Genomic DNA, 15,797 nt, shown 5'->3' with positions numbered 1-15,797 from the left:
CTCTCTCAGATTGTGCAAGTGATGTGCTTGTAAAAGAGAGAATTGAGAAAAGTAACAAATAGGGGGCACCAACATCTGGAATCCATCTATCATCATAAATTCCAATGTATTAGACAATTACCAACCAACCCACCCACCTTTTTGTCACCCTCAATAACAGCATCGCCCTACCAAAGAGAAGACTCTTCCACTCCCGTGACCAAAAAATAAAAAAAAAATAATGCTAAATATACTAATTAATATACTACCGAGTATACTAATAGATAATGTGATATAATTTTAAAATTTTTAGATATTTACAATATATATAATAGGTGGAGCGAGTAACAATGATGTAACACTAATTGGTATACTAGTGTGAATAACACATTAATACTATCAAATGTACAAAAACTTAAAATATATATATATATATATACAAAAACACCGAACACCATTAATACAAACAAATTTTTGCCTATTTCAGATTTAAAAAATAAAAATAAAAATAAAAATAAAAAATCTCTTAGCAGCCACAACTACTTGGGACCTGTTCCTGGCTGATTCCAAGAGGATGAACTCAATGTTGATATCTTAAATCTAAGAACTGAACCCCATTAGGCAAATGCATCCCACGGCCACTGTTCAAAAACACACTCGACTCCTAAATTGTAATACACACATTCATCAACAAATGCAAACCAACTTCTAGAGGTGCACCCCTCCTCTTAAAACATGGAGTCCAGATAATGGTTATAGTCCCTCCTCTTGAACTCTAATAAGCTACCGTACATTCGATCTGCAACCCCAACAAAAAGAGCTTCCATGTCAGGGCTGAAGGAAATTCCAGCAATCTCCCCGAACAGATCAATCTCCTGTGCCTTGGCGTAGTCACATTGTGCATCAAAAACATGAACAAAGTCTGCCGGCTCAGCCATAGCCATGAACCGGCCATCTGATGAGAACCTTATGGCTCTGATTGCACCCATCCTTCCCTTGAGTACTGACACAGACTCGGACAGTTTTCTAATATCCCACAATCTACATGTAGTATCCTGGTTCCCTGTTGCGAAAATTCGGCCATCGGGGTGCCAAGCTGAAGAAAATGAATAGTCCAAGTGTCCCTTGAGGTTTTGAAGAACCTGCCAAAGAGTCGTTTAAATAAGACCCAAACGAGGAAAACCCTGAAGAAATGAAATTGCGGAAAATAGAGTAGCAGCCAACCTTCCCAGACTGAGCATCTGTGATTAAGCACTCCGCACTGTCCCCTAGGACTGCCAGTAATTTACCATCAGGACTGACAGAAGTGTTCTGCAAACAAAACCAGTAAAAATATACAGGTTAGAAATTCGAGAAATATATCAGAAGGTCGAGATTTGTATCAGACAGCAGTTTCCGGTCTACTCACATTTACGGACCAAGGGAAGCATAAATGGCCGATGCACTTGAAGTTCACAGCATCAAAAACCCTGACCTGAGCATCATTATTTGCAGTCATGATCCTCACCGAGCCACTGCAATACAAGCAACATATTAACAATGCTACATCAACGCATAGGCCATGCTTTAATAATTCTTACAATTGCATGTAGTTAAGATTTGAACGAACTTGGGATTGTAGCATATGTCCACTGCATTAGTTATAGCATTTTCATCTGTGGTTATTTTTGTGCTGAAGGCAACCCCAGACTGGTTTAAATACTGAACAAGTAAAAGAACAAGTGAGAAAATTATGTGGTTGCATGCAGTAGAAGAATTCTCAAAAAACATTAAAAATGACAGAAAAAGACCAAAAAAAATAGTAACTTTTAGTTCTTCAATGGTTGTACATTATACCTTACAGATCAGCTCCCCCTTAAAACCACCTGCCACCAGTAGATTATCTTTAACAGCCATAGTGCTTATTTGGACCCTGTGGAGTGTCTGAGCCAAGGAACCAGGGTATTTCTGCAAAAGCATCCCAAGTTAATTGTTCTATGCTTCAAATTATCAGAATATACTAGCAAACAAAGAAACTCAGACAAGATGTTTCTTACTAGTGTGGGCACAATCGGTTTAGCAACATTTAGCACTTCTTTGCTCCTCCTCAGAAGTGACGACCAGTGCATTACTGAATAGTTTTGGATAAGGTACACATCATGTTTTGAGGTCGCCCATAGAAGATTCCTTAACTGCAGAAAGGAAATACTCAGTCTAATGGCTTTAGTAACAATATTCAGCCAATCATCCAATGCATATATGAACTGATAAGATCCTGACAATATAGTTGGAAAAATAAAACAATTCCAAAGTTCGTCCATGCATTATTATTTTTTTTCCAACTCAACAAAAACATGATTCATCAAGAGGTAATTTTCTAGAACCTTATTGTAGGAATGAAAACCACTAGATTATGCTCATGATTCCATTAAAAAAAGAGTTCTAGTTTCTCATGTTCCAAAGAGGAGAGAGAGAGAGTCACAATATACACTAGAAATTATTCCCTTAATTACTACCAAAACTTTTTACAACAAAGAGTACTAGTTACTCATGTTCCAAAAGTAACTAATTATTGCAACCATTTAATGGTCACCCAATACCTGACACAACCCATTCACCAATTGAGGGTTAAACCTTAAAAACCGTTGGACATGTTACTGACTCCATGTGCCTCTAATTAGCCAAATGCATAATATGAGATGCCACTTAAAAATGATCGTCCTGACTGTGCTGAGAAGTACATGCTGCTAGTTTGGCTCGCTTGTGAAAATACTGACATGCCAAATACAGCAGACTTAGCAACCTAGTTTGCCTCACACAGGCAAGATTAGTTGGACTCCACAAGTTTTGAGGAAAGCTACACCAAAAGCTAGAAATCCAGGGGACCCAGCATAGGAGGGATTAGGGAAGTTAACATGCGAACACATTAGGTCATCCACTCAAAAGAAATCAAATTAGCATTATTTCTGTTGGAAAAAAAAGGAAAAATAAAATCGGTGTTATTCACAATGCTCTTCTTTCCATATGACGATTCTTATGGGTATGCCGTATGACAATATATGAACCATGCTATTTGACAATGCCAATTAGTAAATGGAACTGGTAAGCACGACTGACTTAATTCAGTATTTAAAAAGGAAAAGAAGAAGAAGAAGAAGAAGAAGAAGAAGAAGAAGAAGAAGAAAAGGGCTGGTACAGAACCTCTGTTGTTCAAAATTTCAAGGACACAATAGTAACATAGCTTGTAGACACAGTTAAAATGTGATGGTCGATGTCTCTTAGAGAACCCATAACACTTAACAAGTCAAAGATTCAGCTAGAATAACAAAACCTTAATTGCCAATGTTACTTACAAAGAGCAAAAATTTCATGCATCCAACAAGAAAGATCTAAATGCATGGAAGGTAGATAATCAGAAGAATGTCTAATCATTGCCTTGCGAACTTTGGGTTCTTTTGCTTAAGGCCCAAAACAACAGTCAAATGAAAACATACACCAAGGAAAGGAAAGGAAAAATGCAATAAATATCGGCCTGGGAAAAAGAATAAAAGACATGAAAGAGAAAGTGCTGAGACTTCACCATTCAAAAATCCATGCATAAAACAATCCTAGTGAAACATAACACGATTAAAGATGTAAAGGAAACATCACACCAAGGAAAGATACATGCCCTGTTTGTGGGTAAACGTTAGCACCAATTTACAAAACTCATCCATGTCATAATGGGTATAATTAACCACTAATCAGGGAAAGATCTCAGCCAGAATGATATTGATAGTCAAATTAATATGGAATTTTTAAACAAAACAGTACAGCAATTTATGTGTCACTGAGATAATAAACATGAAAACAATAGTTCTAATGAGCCCCCAACAATAAGGACACATCAATGTTAATTGCAGGTATTTCTACAGAGGCCTCTTAAATGCTCAGATATGTCCCCTAGCATACCATATGAATAAGGTATTCTTATGCACCAGCTGCTCAGACTTAACTGCCACCCTGCTTTAAAGCTGAAATAAAGATGAGATGGCATTCCCACATGCAATCAAAAAGCCAAATTAAACAGTCAAGAATAAGAACCTAATTAAAATCAAAGCTCCCAATGCAGGCAAATCAACATTTGCACCATTACCAGTGACAATCAATAACTCAAGCTAAAATCAGTTGATCAACCAAATCAATACATAGATAGGTCTTCAAGCAACCAGAAAACTTTTTTATTTATTTATTATGAATCTAAATTTGTATTGGAAAAAATTAAAGCATACAGACTGCAACAACAAAGAGGCTACAATGACAAACTATATAGATTTACAGATTGTCGGGTCAACGAATAGCCAACCATGATGCACCAATAAACTACCATGTTACTGCCAATATATGTCAAGGGGGAAAATTCAAAAAGAAAAAGAAAACATAACTACAAAGATCTATTGCTAGTGTCATTTAAGATCCACTGCATGTTTTTCTCTAATAACTCAAAAAAAAACGCTTATACAAGTGTTACATATGCCACAAGATCTTAGCATTTTTTTTAAAAAAAAAAAGTAAGTGACTAAAGTATTTCCATACCACTGTCTGCGGAAGACAAAATGTTGACCTCTTAGCATAAAAAAAGCTTTCAAATCTCTTCACAAAGTGTTCCATTCTCTAAGATACCTAAGATGACTAACCACGTGAACCATGGACCTCAAGCTGTTGACATACATCAACAAATGGATATAGTTAAGTTTGACGCATATTTGGACAAAATCTAATCATGGTGCATTAACAATCTCTCACATATTTGGATGTCTTAAGAGGGAGGAGGTAATCTACATTAACAGATCAACTATTTACAACATAAAACAGAATGAAAGTAGTCACAGATGCAATTATAGCTGAAGCTCTGCTGATTTGGAGTCACTACTAGACACATAGTTCGTCAGTGTCACACAACAGATAATAAATATCACAGAACAAACCACTGGAAGACAATGAAATAGAAAAACAATCATAGCTCAATCTTAAGACTCATTACATACTAGACTATCTTTCAACACTATAAACCAAGAGAAACCATCAAAAATAAATAAATAACTTGATGTGATAACACTAATGCTGCATGCATTGCTGACTTGGAGGTGAATATAAAATATACAAAGATGCATTTATGCGCAAAAAAGCATAATTGTGTACGGTAGCATGTACAATAATTTAACAACCAAAGAGCAATATCAAAGCATTGAAAGGTACATCTACATCATTAACAAATTGCAGATCTCAATAAAGCCATTATATCCTCACCACAATGCTTCCTCATCCATAACTTTGCATCAAAAATATTCAGCTGTTCAGATACCAATTTGTACATATTCATGATTGTACCTTCCAAATACAGATCTTGTAATTTTATAAAAATGGATGTGAAACTTGGCAAGTGTAAATAATCTGCACAAAAAGGATTCAGTAAATACATGACCCGGCTCAATGCTACTTGAACCGGGCAGAAGCAAAAACAAATCAGTGGAAAAAGCTTAATTCTAATACCAGATGATATATACAGAGAAGGGCAAGTGCAAGATTTTTTTGTTGCTGCCAGAGTATTTCAGGTAAAATTCTCCAAACAGATCCTTCTGACTCAGGAAACAACAAAATAATGCTAGCAACAGCCCAACTCTATTAACAATATCTATGCTAGCCTGCACAGAATCACCTTTGTTATGAGAAAGGTAAGGATAATTATGATAATTTGATTTAAGGCAAGGCAAATTCACCAGTTTGCAGGCCACAAGAAGGTTTGTCTCAAGCATAATGATCTCATTAGAACATGATTTAATCTGGAACACTGCTCAAAGTTTTGTTAGTAGTTGGGCACCAATCACATCATTGTTACAAATAAATTACAAAATCTCCTAAGCTTTAACATAAGGCAGCATTTATAAACTTCATACCTTCAAAAGAATGACGGGAGAACAGAGCTACAACAATAAATTAAGGTATCCAAAAGTGTTAATATATGCGCAAAACCTGCGAAACTATTGTCACCATTGATATGCATGTACCCAATTCCAAAGTGGTTTTAGAAAAATGAATAAATCGCTTTGTTTGACGCTAGAATTGAAAATTAGAGAAAGTGATAATCCCAACAAATATAAGCAATTTCTTATCCATGTGAATGTAGGCAACGATATCTTAAAGATTGTCAAATACATAGGGTTTGATAGCATGATTAGTTTAGATACACAAATAACTACTGGTGAGACTCCAATCAATGCCCATTCAAAAATATTAAAAAGGTAAGGGGACAAAATATTGGACATAATATCTTACATGTTTTGAAGTAAGTTGTAGAGGCTTTCGTTCAAGTTAATTAAAAAATTCTGCTTTGAAGTAAAGTTCTCAATAATTATTGAATATAAGAATATAAAATAACTGAAACTACATAAGATATGCCTCCATAGCAACCAGAAGGATTCTAGGTAAAAACTAAAGCTTTAAAATCAGTTGGGAGCGTCTCTACCTGAAAATGCACAATTGTCGATTTGACAATCCTTGTATTGAACTGGAAGTCGTAGAAGCTGTGGCCCTTCTCCACCTGCTTGCACTCCTGTCAGCACTATATTTTTAGCAACAGGGCTCAACAGATGAAACACAACTCTATTGGATGAAGAAACACAACTAACTTCGGGATCATGTGTAAAATTTATCAGGATCTTATTAAAAAATAAGAAGCTATCAAACTACTTCCATGACACTTCTAGTGTAGACTTCATGAATGAGAGAGAATATACAGGGTCCCCTACAATGATAAAAAAAATTGTTTTATTTCTTTCATTGAAAAGGGTGCTCAATTATGAAGCCCAGTAAACCTCTTGGGAACCTCTACAACTAAATAAAGATCCAAAAATTGAAGTAAAGAATATTAAATCTAAGTCAATAATTAATCAAAGATCCAAAAATTTAAGTAAGGAATATTAAATCTAAGTCAATAATTAACCAAATGGGAGATTCCCAGCTTCCACTTCTTCACTTATCTTTCCTATGGCTAAAAGGATTCTCAACCCAACGTAAAACACATTTGGTAACACACAACTACAACCCAAGACTGGAGAGATTCAACCCTTTTTTTATAAGGGAGCAACCCTTTTTTTATTTTTTATTTTTTATTTTCCATAAAGAGGAATTGAATCCTCCATAGATTTTCAACTCCCCGAAACAGCCTTCATGACAGAACTATAATTGATCATACAACAGTAGCAATCATTGAAACAAATGGAAAGAGGCAAAGATTGACCTTAACGAGTTCCTCACGAGAGCGTGAAAGGTTCTCGTAATTTTTGTACTCTTTCAATCTTGTCTCACGGTACTTGTCTCTGGTGAAATTGAACCTCTCCCAAGGAATTCCCTGAATATCTTTGCCATTTCTAGCTTCCAAAGCTGAAGTATCAGTTTTTGCCTTGCTCTGTAAACCCAAAAGTCCATTACCACCCTTTTTTTTTTTTTTTGATCGGCTGTCCATTACCACCCATAATAATATAATATATTAACAATGGTAGATTAAAACATACCAACTCGATGTCGTCCTCAAAATCTGAGTCCAGAGACTCATCAACACTGTTCCTATGTGATTCGATGTCCATAAAGGGATTATCATCGATATTATTTATGTCATAATCATCTTCAACCATGTATTCTTGGTTCTGAAATTGTGCCATTGGCCTACAATCGAAAAATGTAAGTTAATCAGCCAAAAAACAACTTCATCCCTAAAACATAATAATATTTTCAGGAATCCACAAAGAGAAAGAAGCAAAATACACTTTAGAAGTTACGAAAAAAAAATGTGAACAAGAGCGTAAAACCTAATTCGAAGTGGTTTGGTTTAATTTGGTAAAGACGATGACACTAAAATCAAAGACACAACAGATAAGATAGCCGATTAATCGATCACATACACTGTATAAAGCGAAATAAACAACATATCATGACAAAAACAATCAATGACGAGTACAATACTTCGTCATCAGTGAATAATTCCAACAACAAAAAGAAGAAAAAGAGACAAAAATTACAGATTAATCTTCGAGGAAGTAAGTCAAGTAGATTTCAATGAATCAAAGGTCTGTGAAGCGAAATATAAAGGCGTGAAAATAGCAATAATCCAGAGGATTTTCCCAAGAAACAAACAGAAAGCAGGCTCCGGCTAGAGAGAGAGAGAGAGAGAGAGAGAGAGAGCTTTTTTGTCTGAAAGAGCGAGTGAGGGCAAGTGGCCGGAGTGTTCTAGATACAACGAATGAAGGCCGAGTTGTTGGTGTGGGACCCACCAAGTGGGACCCAGTGTTAAAGAGATCCCGCGCCTGAGGCCTTGGGCTCCACTAACGGAACCGTTAGGTTGTTAATTAGCCGTGCCGTTGTCAACCGCTTACGCAGAGTTTGGCATGTTATAAAAAAAATAAAAAATAAAAAATTTATAAAAAAATCAAAAAATTATTACTATTTATAAAAAATAATATAAAAAATACATTTAAAAAAAAGTACAGTCAACAAGTCTATTGAAGTGATAATACAATCTGCACAGGCGAGTGCACAAAAAATATACGTAGGACGGTGTTGTTCGGCTTGTAGGGGCTTATTACGGGTCTTATTTTGATAATTTAAACCGTTCAATATATAGAACTCGTTGAGTATTATATATTTATAAAAAATCAAATTGATTAGATATCGATAACTATATGATCAAATCAGTTTTGTATAAAAAAAGACGATGAACAAATTAATGGTCAACAAAATATTAATTCGATGAGATAGCTATCGATATTCAATCAACGTGATTTTTTACAAATATATAGTACTCGATGAGTTCTACACATTGAACGGTTCCGATTATCAAAAAGGAACCCGTGATAGGCCTTCACAGGCCAAACGATACTATCCAGCCTGATCTCGGATTGGAGGCAACTTCTGCTATACATCTTCCGATGTATGCTGGCCACCGTATTGGGTTCCTTACTCTTTTTTTTTTTGGTAAATATAAGCTTGATATAGAATAAATAGCTAGTACAGGATAGTTCTGGGATATAGAATCCCCATAGCATCATACATAACCATCTGAGAAATAAAAGAAGATGGATGGTAGGAGAAAACATGAAAATTCCCATCCATCATGAGTAGCCCATAATTGGCTAGCGCATCCGCACTTTGATTTGCTTCCCTAAAAATGTGTTTAACAGTTGGTGATCCGAGGTTGTCCAGGAGGAACCTGCAGTCATGAACAATATTGCTATGGTGGTGTTGGTCATTGCAATTAGTTAATACCATGTGCACAAGAGTGAGAGCATCAGATTCAACTTCAATTGGAGTAAGACCCATTTCAAAAGCCAAATTGAGACCATCCCTAAGGGCCCAAAATTCAGTAGTTAGACTGTTGGTTTTGCCCAGAAATCTGCAGAAGCCCGAGACCCAATTACCATGGCTGTCACGAATGATACCGCCTGCGGCTGCATGATGTTCATTTGCCGCGCCATCAGTGTTAAGTTTGAAGCAAGGAAAGGGGGGTGGTTTCCAACTGCAAGCAATGGTTTTAGTGGCACGGGGTTTGGTGGTGTAGGAAAGGTGATACCACTAGGTTGCTAGAGCAATGGTCCAGGTAGGTTTGAGTGGGTTTGGGGGAGTGGGCTTGAAGCAGGCAGAGTTTCGATTTTTCCAAATGGTCTAACAAGCAAGGGGAAAGACAATGGCCCAAGGAATTGAAGATGAGTGAGGCTCAGTGGAGAGGCAGTTGGTTTTGAGCCATTCCGTTGAGCTAAGGTTGAAAGAAGGTGAGACCTTAGTGGGGATAATGAGTGAGTCCCAAAAACTTATCGCAGAAGTACAGTCTCTCAAGGCATGGAGGGTCGTTTCTGGAGATGACCCACAAAGTTGGCAAGAACTAACCGAGGTGATGTTTCTAGAATATAGGAGGTCTTTGCTGGGAAGACGTTGTTGGAGGGCTAGCTAAATGAAATGGGCCACTCTTGGTCTGGTAGGGAGTTTCCAAACCCAATCCCAACTGGATAAGGGAGGGGTGGTGGAGAAGTTTTTGGAAAGTAAGTATGCAGAACTGTTGGTGAAAAGGCCATCGGGGGAGTGAGTCCAAGAGGTCATGTCGGGTGCAAGTCCAAACCAACACGGCGTGATAGTTTGAATTTGGGAAATGATGTTTGATGGGATTGGTATGGACAGTTTATTAAAATTCCAATGAGTTGAAATCCAGCAATCGCGGACTGTGAGAGTAGTTTCCTCGCGAGTAAGGGGGCCTTCCACTAGGTGACGCAGAGGGCCAAGGTTGGTCCAATTGTCGAACCAAAAGCTAGTGTTAGACCCACTTCTAATGAGGATTTTGGTTCCTTTGTCAAAGAGGTTTTTACCTTTAAGGATACTTCTCCAAATGGGAGAGGCGCGCCTCTAGGATTGGTATTATTTGGGTATTTGGCTTTGAGAGCTCTAATCCACAGTGACTGGTTATCATTTGCTAGACGCCAATTTAAATTGGCCATGCACACTTGATTGACCAGGAGGGTTTGTCTGATTCTTAGACCACCAAGATGTTTGGGTTTGGAGACATTCTCCCAATTCACAGCGTGGAGTTTCCTTTTTTCCGGCGTCGATCCCCACAGGAAGTCTCTGTTAAGCTTGTCAATGGTTTGGATGGTTTTCTTCGGAAGGAAGTTGGTTTGCATGATATAGGTGGGGATGACAGCATTAACAGATTTAATGATGGTAGTTCTGCCTGTTGGAGAAAGAAGTTTGGCTCGCCAACTAGTGAGTTTGTTCTGGATCTTCTCAATGATGAAATTGAAGGAATTGGCATTTGGTCTGTCATGATGGATGGGGCAACCCAAGTATTTGCCAAGGTGCAAGGTATGGGGGATTTGGAGTTGGTTAGCAAGCATGGAGCGGGTTTGGTCATCCACATTGTTTGAGAAAAAGACTTTGGATTTGGTCGAGTTAATATGGAGTCCCGACATCTCGCAGAAATTTTGAAGGGTATTGGCTATGGTTTGACAGGTTGAGGTGTTTGCTACGCCAAAGAAGATAAGGTCATCGGCGAAGAAAAGGTGTGATAGGGATGGGCCACCTCGGGACACTTGTATGGGTTTCCACATTTGGAGGTTGCAAGCGTGGGTGATAGAGAGTGAAAGGTATTCCAAGTATAGGATAAAAATGTAGGGTGAAAAGGGATCACCTTGACGAATACGTTGGGAGGGTTGAAAGGTTTCAGTTGTACCACCATTAAACAGGATTGCAAATGAAGAAGAAGAGATGCAAGAAAGGATGAGATCAATCCAGAGTTGGGGGAAGTTAAAAAAATGGAGGATCAATCCAGAGTTGGGGGAAGTTGAAAAAATGGAGGATCAATCCAGAGTTGGGGGAAGTTGAAAAAATGGAGGACTTGTCGGATGAAATCCCATTCAAGGGCTTCCTTACTCTATTTAGGGGTGTGCGCGGTGCGGGTCGGTGCGGTTTGAGAGAAAAATAGAAACCGTATGGCGGGTGGCGGATTGATAAAAGTGTCACTAGAATTTGCCATTTTCCTTATCAAAAACCAGCGGTTCGGTTGGCAAATAATGGTGGATTTGCCTTGGCGGTTCGGGCGGATTGGCGGTTTATAAAAAATATAATTCAAATTACAAAACTTAAATCAAAGAGTAAAAAAAAGACGAGAGATACCGTGATGTTAAGCATCTTGAAAAGTGAATTGGAATCCAACTTTATTTTGGATTACTGACATCTTGAATTCCCCTCGAGCAGTAATGTAATACTATATTCTAAGGTATAGAACAACAAGCAAACTTAAGTGAAAAAAAAAATTTAGAATCTTATAAAACATGATTTAATAGCGGTGCGGGTCGGTGCGGTTTGGAAGAAAAATAGAAACCGGCGGATTGATAAAAGTGTCACTAGAATTTGCCATTTTTCTTACCAAAAACCGGCGGTTCGATTGGCAAATAATAACGAATTTGCCTTGGCGGTGCGGTTTGGTGCGATTTTGGCAGTTTCGGCGGTATTATGCACACCCCTAACTCTATTCACTGTCAATAGGCAATCACCATATTAGGGGTAACATGGTGCTTTTCCTATTTTATATAATATTTTAATACATATTTTTTTTTGTAAAAAGTTAAAAAGTTTTCTTAAACAATTATTTTTTTTCCTTTACTTTTTTATCTAAAAAGTCAAAAAGTGCACTTATTTAGAATACTCCAAACAATCCCAATAAAATAACACATGCAATTAATGTACGTACCAACATTAATTATAATATTATTATTGTCATCACTTATTATATAAATTATAAATATAAAAAATATTTTAAATTATGTCACATCAACAATTAGTATATTAATTAATATACTAATTGGTACATATAGTATTATTCATAAAATGATGCTATAAATAAGGAGAAACATGGTTTGGTTGTGAAGTAAATTAAAGTAGTGGTGTTATATGTATTAATTGGTATACTAATTAATGTAAGGTGAATTATATTAACCGTCTCTATAGTTTGGAACTCGTGTCACTTTGATCCTTGATTTTTCAATTGTGACATATTTGACCCTAAATTTTGAATCTTGTTTCAAATAAAGATAATTGAAAATACCATTGCTTAATTTTAATGACAAAATTGTCAATTTGATAAAATATAAACTAATTTGACAAAAATAAATATCAAAAAAATATTTTTAAATTTTTAAAAATTATTTCTATTCACTAAAAATAAAATTATATAAAATTAATAAAACTTTTAGCCATTTATTTTTTTTATCAAATTAATTTTTATTATGTGTTTGGATGATAATTATGTAATGAGTGGTTGTTAGAATTTTAATGTGTAATCAATATATTTTTGATATATGAAATATTTTTAGTTTTAGATTTTTTGATTTAATGGATTTGTTTAATAATGATATCAAAATTGTCGCCATATTTGAATTTTGAAAAAATAGAAACTAATTTAATGAAAATAAAAATAAAAATAACCACCAATTACATGATCATCATCTAAACACATAATAAAAATTAATTTGATAAAATAAATAAATAAATAAATGTTTAAAAATTTTATTAATTTTACATAATTTTATCTTAGTGGGTAGAAATAATTTTTAAAATTTCAAAAATAATTTTTTGACATATATTTTTGTCAATTTAGTTTATATTTTTATTAAAATGACTATTTTGCTCTTGAAATTAAGCAATGGTATCTTTAATTGTCCTTATTTGGATCAAGATTCAAAATTTAAAGTCAAATGTGTCACATTTGAAAAGTTATGGATCAAAATGACACAAATCCTAAATTATAGAGATTGTTAGTGTACTTCGTGGATTAATGTATTAACATAATTATAGTATTGTTATTTTAAAATTATGACTCCACCCATTACATAAATTATAAAAATTTAAAGCCTCTAAAATTATTTTACATCTACACCAATTAATATATTAATTAATACATATAATGAAATTTGTCATGATTTACAGCATAGTCACAACTTATTCAAAGATCAAATAATATATAATTGATTTATAAATAAAATAAGATCAAGTAATATATAATTGATTTATAAATAAAATTGTTTAATTTATTGTTTTGAATTAGTTTTACTATAAAACGATAAAATACTTGTAAGCAAAAAATTGACAACTTCTGAATATATTTAAGATATTAATGAGATACTTGAGAATCAACTATAAATAACATATTATAAATATGTATGTATTTAAGTGGTTGGGATTGGTTCCAAATGAGAACTATAAGCATGATCGAATTAAAAAGTACGATTCACTTATTTTAAAAATTATGATTGAACCGTGCATTTAAAAAATAAAATAAAATAATACAAATCGATTTGAATCAAATCGATTTGCAACTTTTTAATTTTTTTTTCTCAACCCTAATTATAAATAGTTAAAATGTGATCCTTGAATTCATTTGTAATAATATAATAGGAAATTGAGCCTCAAACGGCTCATCAACATTCCTATTTTAAGGGTATCAATTTTTTTTTTTCAGTAAATACTGAATTTTTTTATTTTTTATTTTTAAAGTCTATGTTAATGTCAAAAATAGTTGTTATTTTTTCTTTTGTCATTTTGCCAACGGTCTAATTTAGACTATTTTCTTTTGTATTTTATTAAAATTTCTTTATAACAAAATTAGACCTTCATATGGAGTCCGGATCCTCTCCAGCCCCTCTCTCCGGCTGTTCCTCCAGCCAAGGGCTGAGATAAAGCCACGTCGCCTACAAGAAAATAAATGGTTCAGATTTATTTCTTTAAACAAACACTTTCAAAACACACCCACACCAAACCATTTCCTTTTCTCTTACACTCCTCTCTCTCCCTCACGTCACTGCACCACACGGTCACATCCCATCGTCTCTCTCTCTCATTTTTAATAAAAAATTAAAAAATTATTTTAATCTTTTTCATAATATATATATATATATATATATATAATTTTTAATATAAAATTTTAATTTTATAACATTAATTGAATTTATGTTTAGAAGAAAATAAAAAATTTACATCTATACACAGATTGAATTATTTTCATATATTTTTTTTAGAATGAACATTATTTTTGAGAATTTCAAAAATATATGATTTTTATGTATTTATTTTCATCAAAATAATTTTATATTTTAAAAATAATACTTTGAAAGCATAACTAAACATAGTAATTACTTTTTATTTATTTTAAATTTTGATTAAATATATTTATTATTAATCTTATTTTAAAAGTATATTTTCAACAATATTACTTTATAAAAATTAAAATTTTATATTAAAAATTATATGTATAAATATTATGAAAATAAAATGAAAAAATTAAAATATATTTTTTTATTTTTTATTAGAAATGTGATAGAGAGAGTGTGATTTTAATTTTTTTTTTTTGGTTAGAAATGTGATATATATATATATAGAGAGAGAGAGAGAGAGAGGGGGAGAGAGAAGAGTAGAGTGAGTGTGTGCTGAGTGTGCGTGTGTCAGTGAGAAATCTGAGCCGTATGTGCTGTCAGTGTGTAAGTGGTGTGTATTTTCTTTTTTTTAAAGAACGAAATCTGAGCCGTATATTTTTTTGTAGGCAACGTGACTTTATCTGAACCCTTGGCCGGAGGAACGGATGGAGAGAGGGGCTGGAGAGGATCCGGACTCCTTCATATGGGTAGTGGAGTCAACGATTCATTGTCCTTAGAATGTGCGGTTATCATCTCCAGTAGGGGTGATCGTGGATTAGATTTAGTCAGGTGGCATTTTATCTGCTATCTGTTTAAAATTAAGCAAAGTGAAAAAAAATTAATTCACAACTGTCTATAGATTTGATAGATACGAATTAAGCGGGTCGTGCGGGTTGATGAATGGATGTAATTGGTTTGACGGTTTGGTTAAACTTTACAAAATTTGAATATTTTCTTAAATTATAATTTATAACTTTTACAATCTCTAATAACTAGTAATCTGAAAAAATATGTATTATTTGTCTATAATAGGCCACGCATGCATATTTTTAAGGTATTGTTTTATCTTTTCACAAATATATATATATGTATGTGGGGATATATTTTCTGAATACCAACACGTGGCATGGTGACGCCGACGTGTCAGCCGAGGTGCCACGTGTCGTGGTAGTTAGGCCGAGGTGATCTCGGTGTTGCCGAGGTTATCTCCGAAGATATCGGAATCCGAGATAAACGAATAAGGGACAAGAGTCCTAAGACGAAGAGGGGACTTAACCAAGATAAGGATAAAGCTCTTAGGGAGTTTATCTTTATCTCTTGAGGAGTCCAAAGTGAGCACAGAATTGGAGT

At 34.6% G+C, this 15,797-nt stretch overlaps 1 protein-coding gene and 1 long non-coding RNA gene across 4 annotated transcripts; both read right to left on the bottom strand.

Moving 5' to 3' along the window:
* Positions 1–383: 383 nt before the first annotated feature.
* LOC114286137 (putative WD repeat-containing protein C2A9.03) lies at positions 384–8,256 on the bottom strand. 3 transcript variants are annotated; one of them, XM_082921572.1, is made up of 10 exons: positions 8,016–8,256; positions 7,512–7,662; positions 7,238–7,405; positions 6,464–6,550; positions 2,016–2,150; positions 1,816–1,926; positions 1,589–1,680; positions 1,388–1,493; positions 1,204–1,290; positions 384–1,121 (listed from the first exon to the last, which is right to left on the bottom strand). In XM_082921572.1, the coding sequence occupies exons 2-10, from the start codon at positions 7,656–7,658 to the stop codon at positions 708–710; spliced, it is 1,347 nt and encodes a 448-aa protein (XP_082777698.1). In that variant the 5' UTR covers positions 7,659–7,662; positions 8,016–8,256; the 3' UTR covers positions 384–707. The 3 variants fall into 3 exon arrangements, with proteins under 3 accessions (XP_082777698.1, XP_082777697.1, XP_082777699.1); XM_082921571.1 differs by having other exon boundaries at positions 7,899–8,101; XM_082921573.1 differs by lacking the exon at positions 8,016–8,256 and adding an exon at positions 7,806–7,910.
* LOC145822951 (uncharacterized) lies at positions 5,328–5,856 on the bottom strand. Its single transcript, XR_014364819.1, has 2 exons — positions 5,718–5,856; positions 5,328–5,391 (listed from the first exon to the last, which is right to left on the bottom strand). It is a non-coding gene; the product is annotated as an uncharacterized LOC145822951 (long non-coding RNA).
* Positions 8,257–15,797: the final 7,541 nt, after the last annotated feature.

The sequence above is a fragment of the Camellia sinensis genome, chromosome 3 (genome assembly GCF_055761805.1).
Source record: "Camellia sinensis isolate YWXY chromosome 3, ASM5576180v1, whole genome shotgun sequence".
NCBI lineage: Eukaryota > Viridiplantae > Streptophyta > Magnoliopsida > Ericales > Theaceae > Camellia > Camellia sinensis.
The sequence above is the reverse complement of the archived record's forward strand: the minus strand, read 5'-3'. Positions and strand labels throughout refer to the sequence as shown.

Excerpts from the sequence above, each read along its gene's own strand:
- LOC114286137 (XM_082921571.1), bottom strand. The coding sequence starts at position 7,924 with ATGTTGTTTATTTCGCTTTATACAGT. Across the intron at positions 6,551-7,237 it reads CTCGTGAGGAACTCGTTAAG|GAGTGCAAGCAGGTGGAGAA; the intron begins GTCAATCTTTGC and ends TAGTGCTGACAG. Across the intron at positions 1,927-2,015 it reads AACCGATTGTGCCCACACTA|AAATACCCTGGTTCCTTGGC; the intron begins GTAAGAAACATC and ends ATGCTTTTGCAG.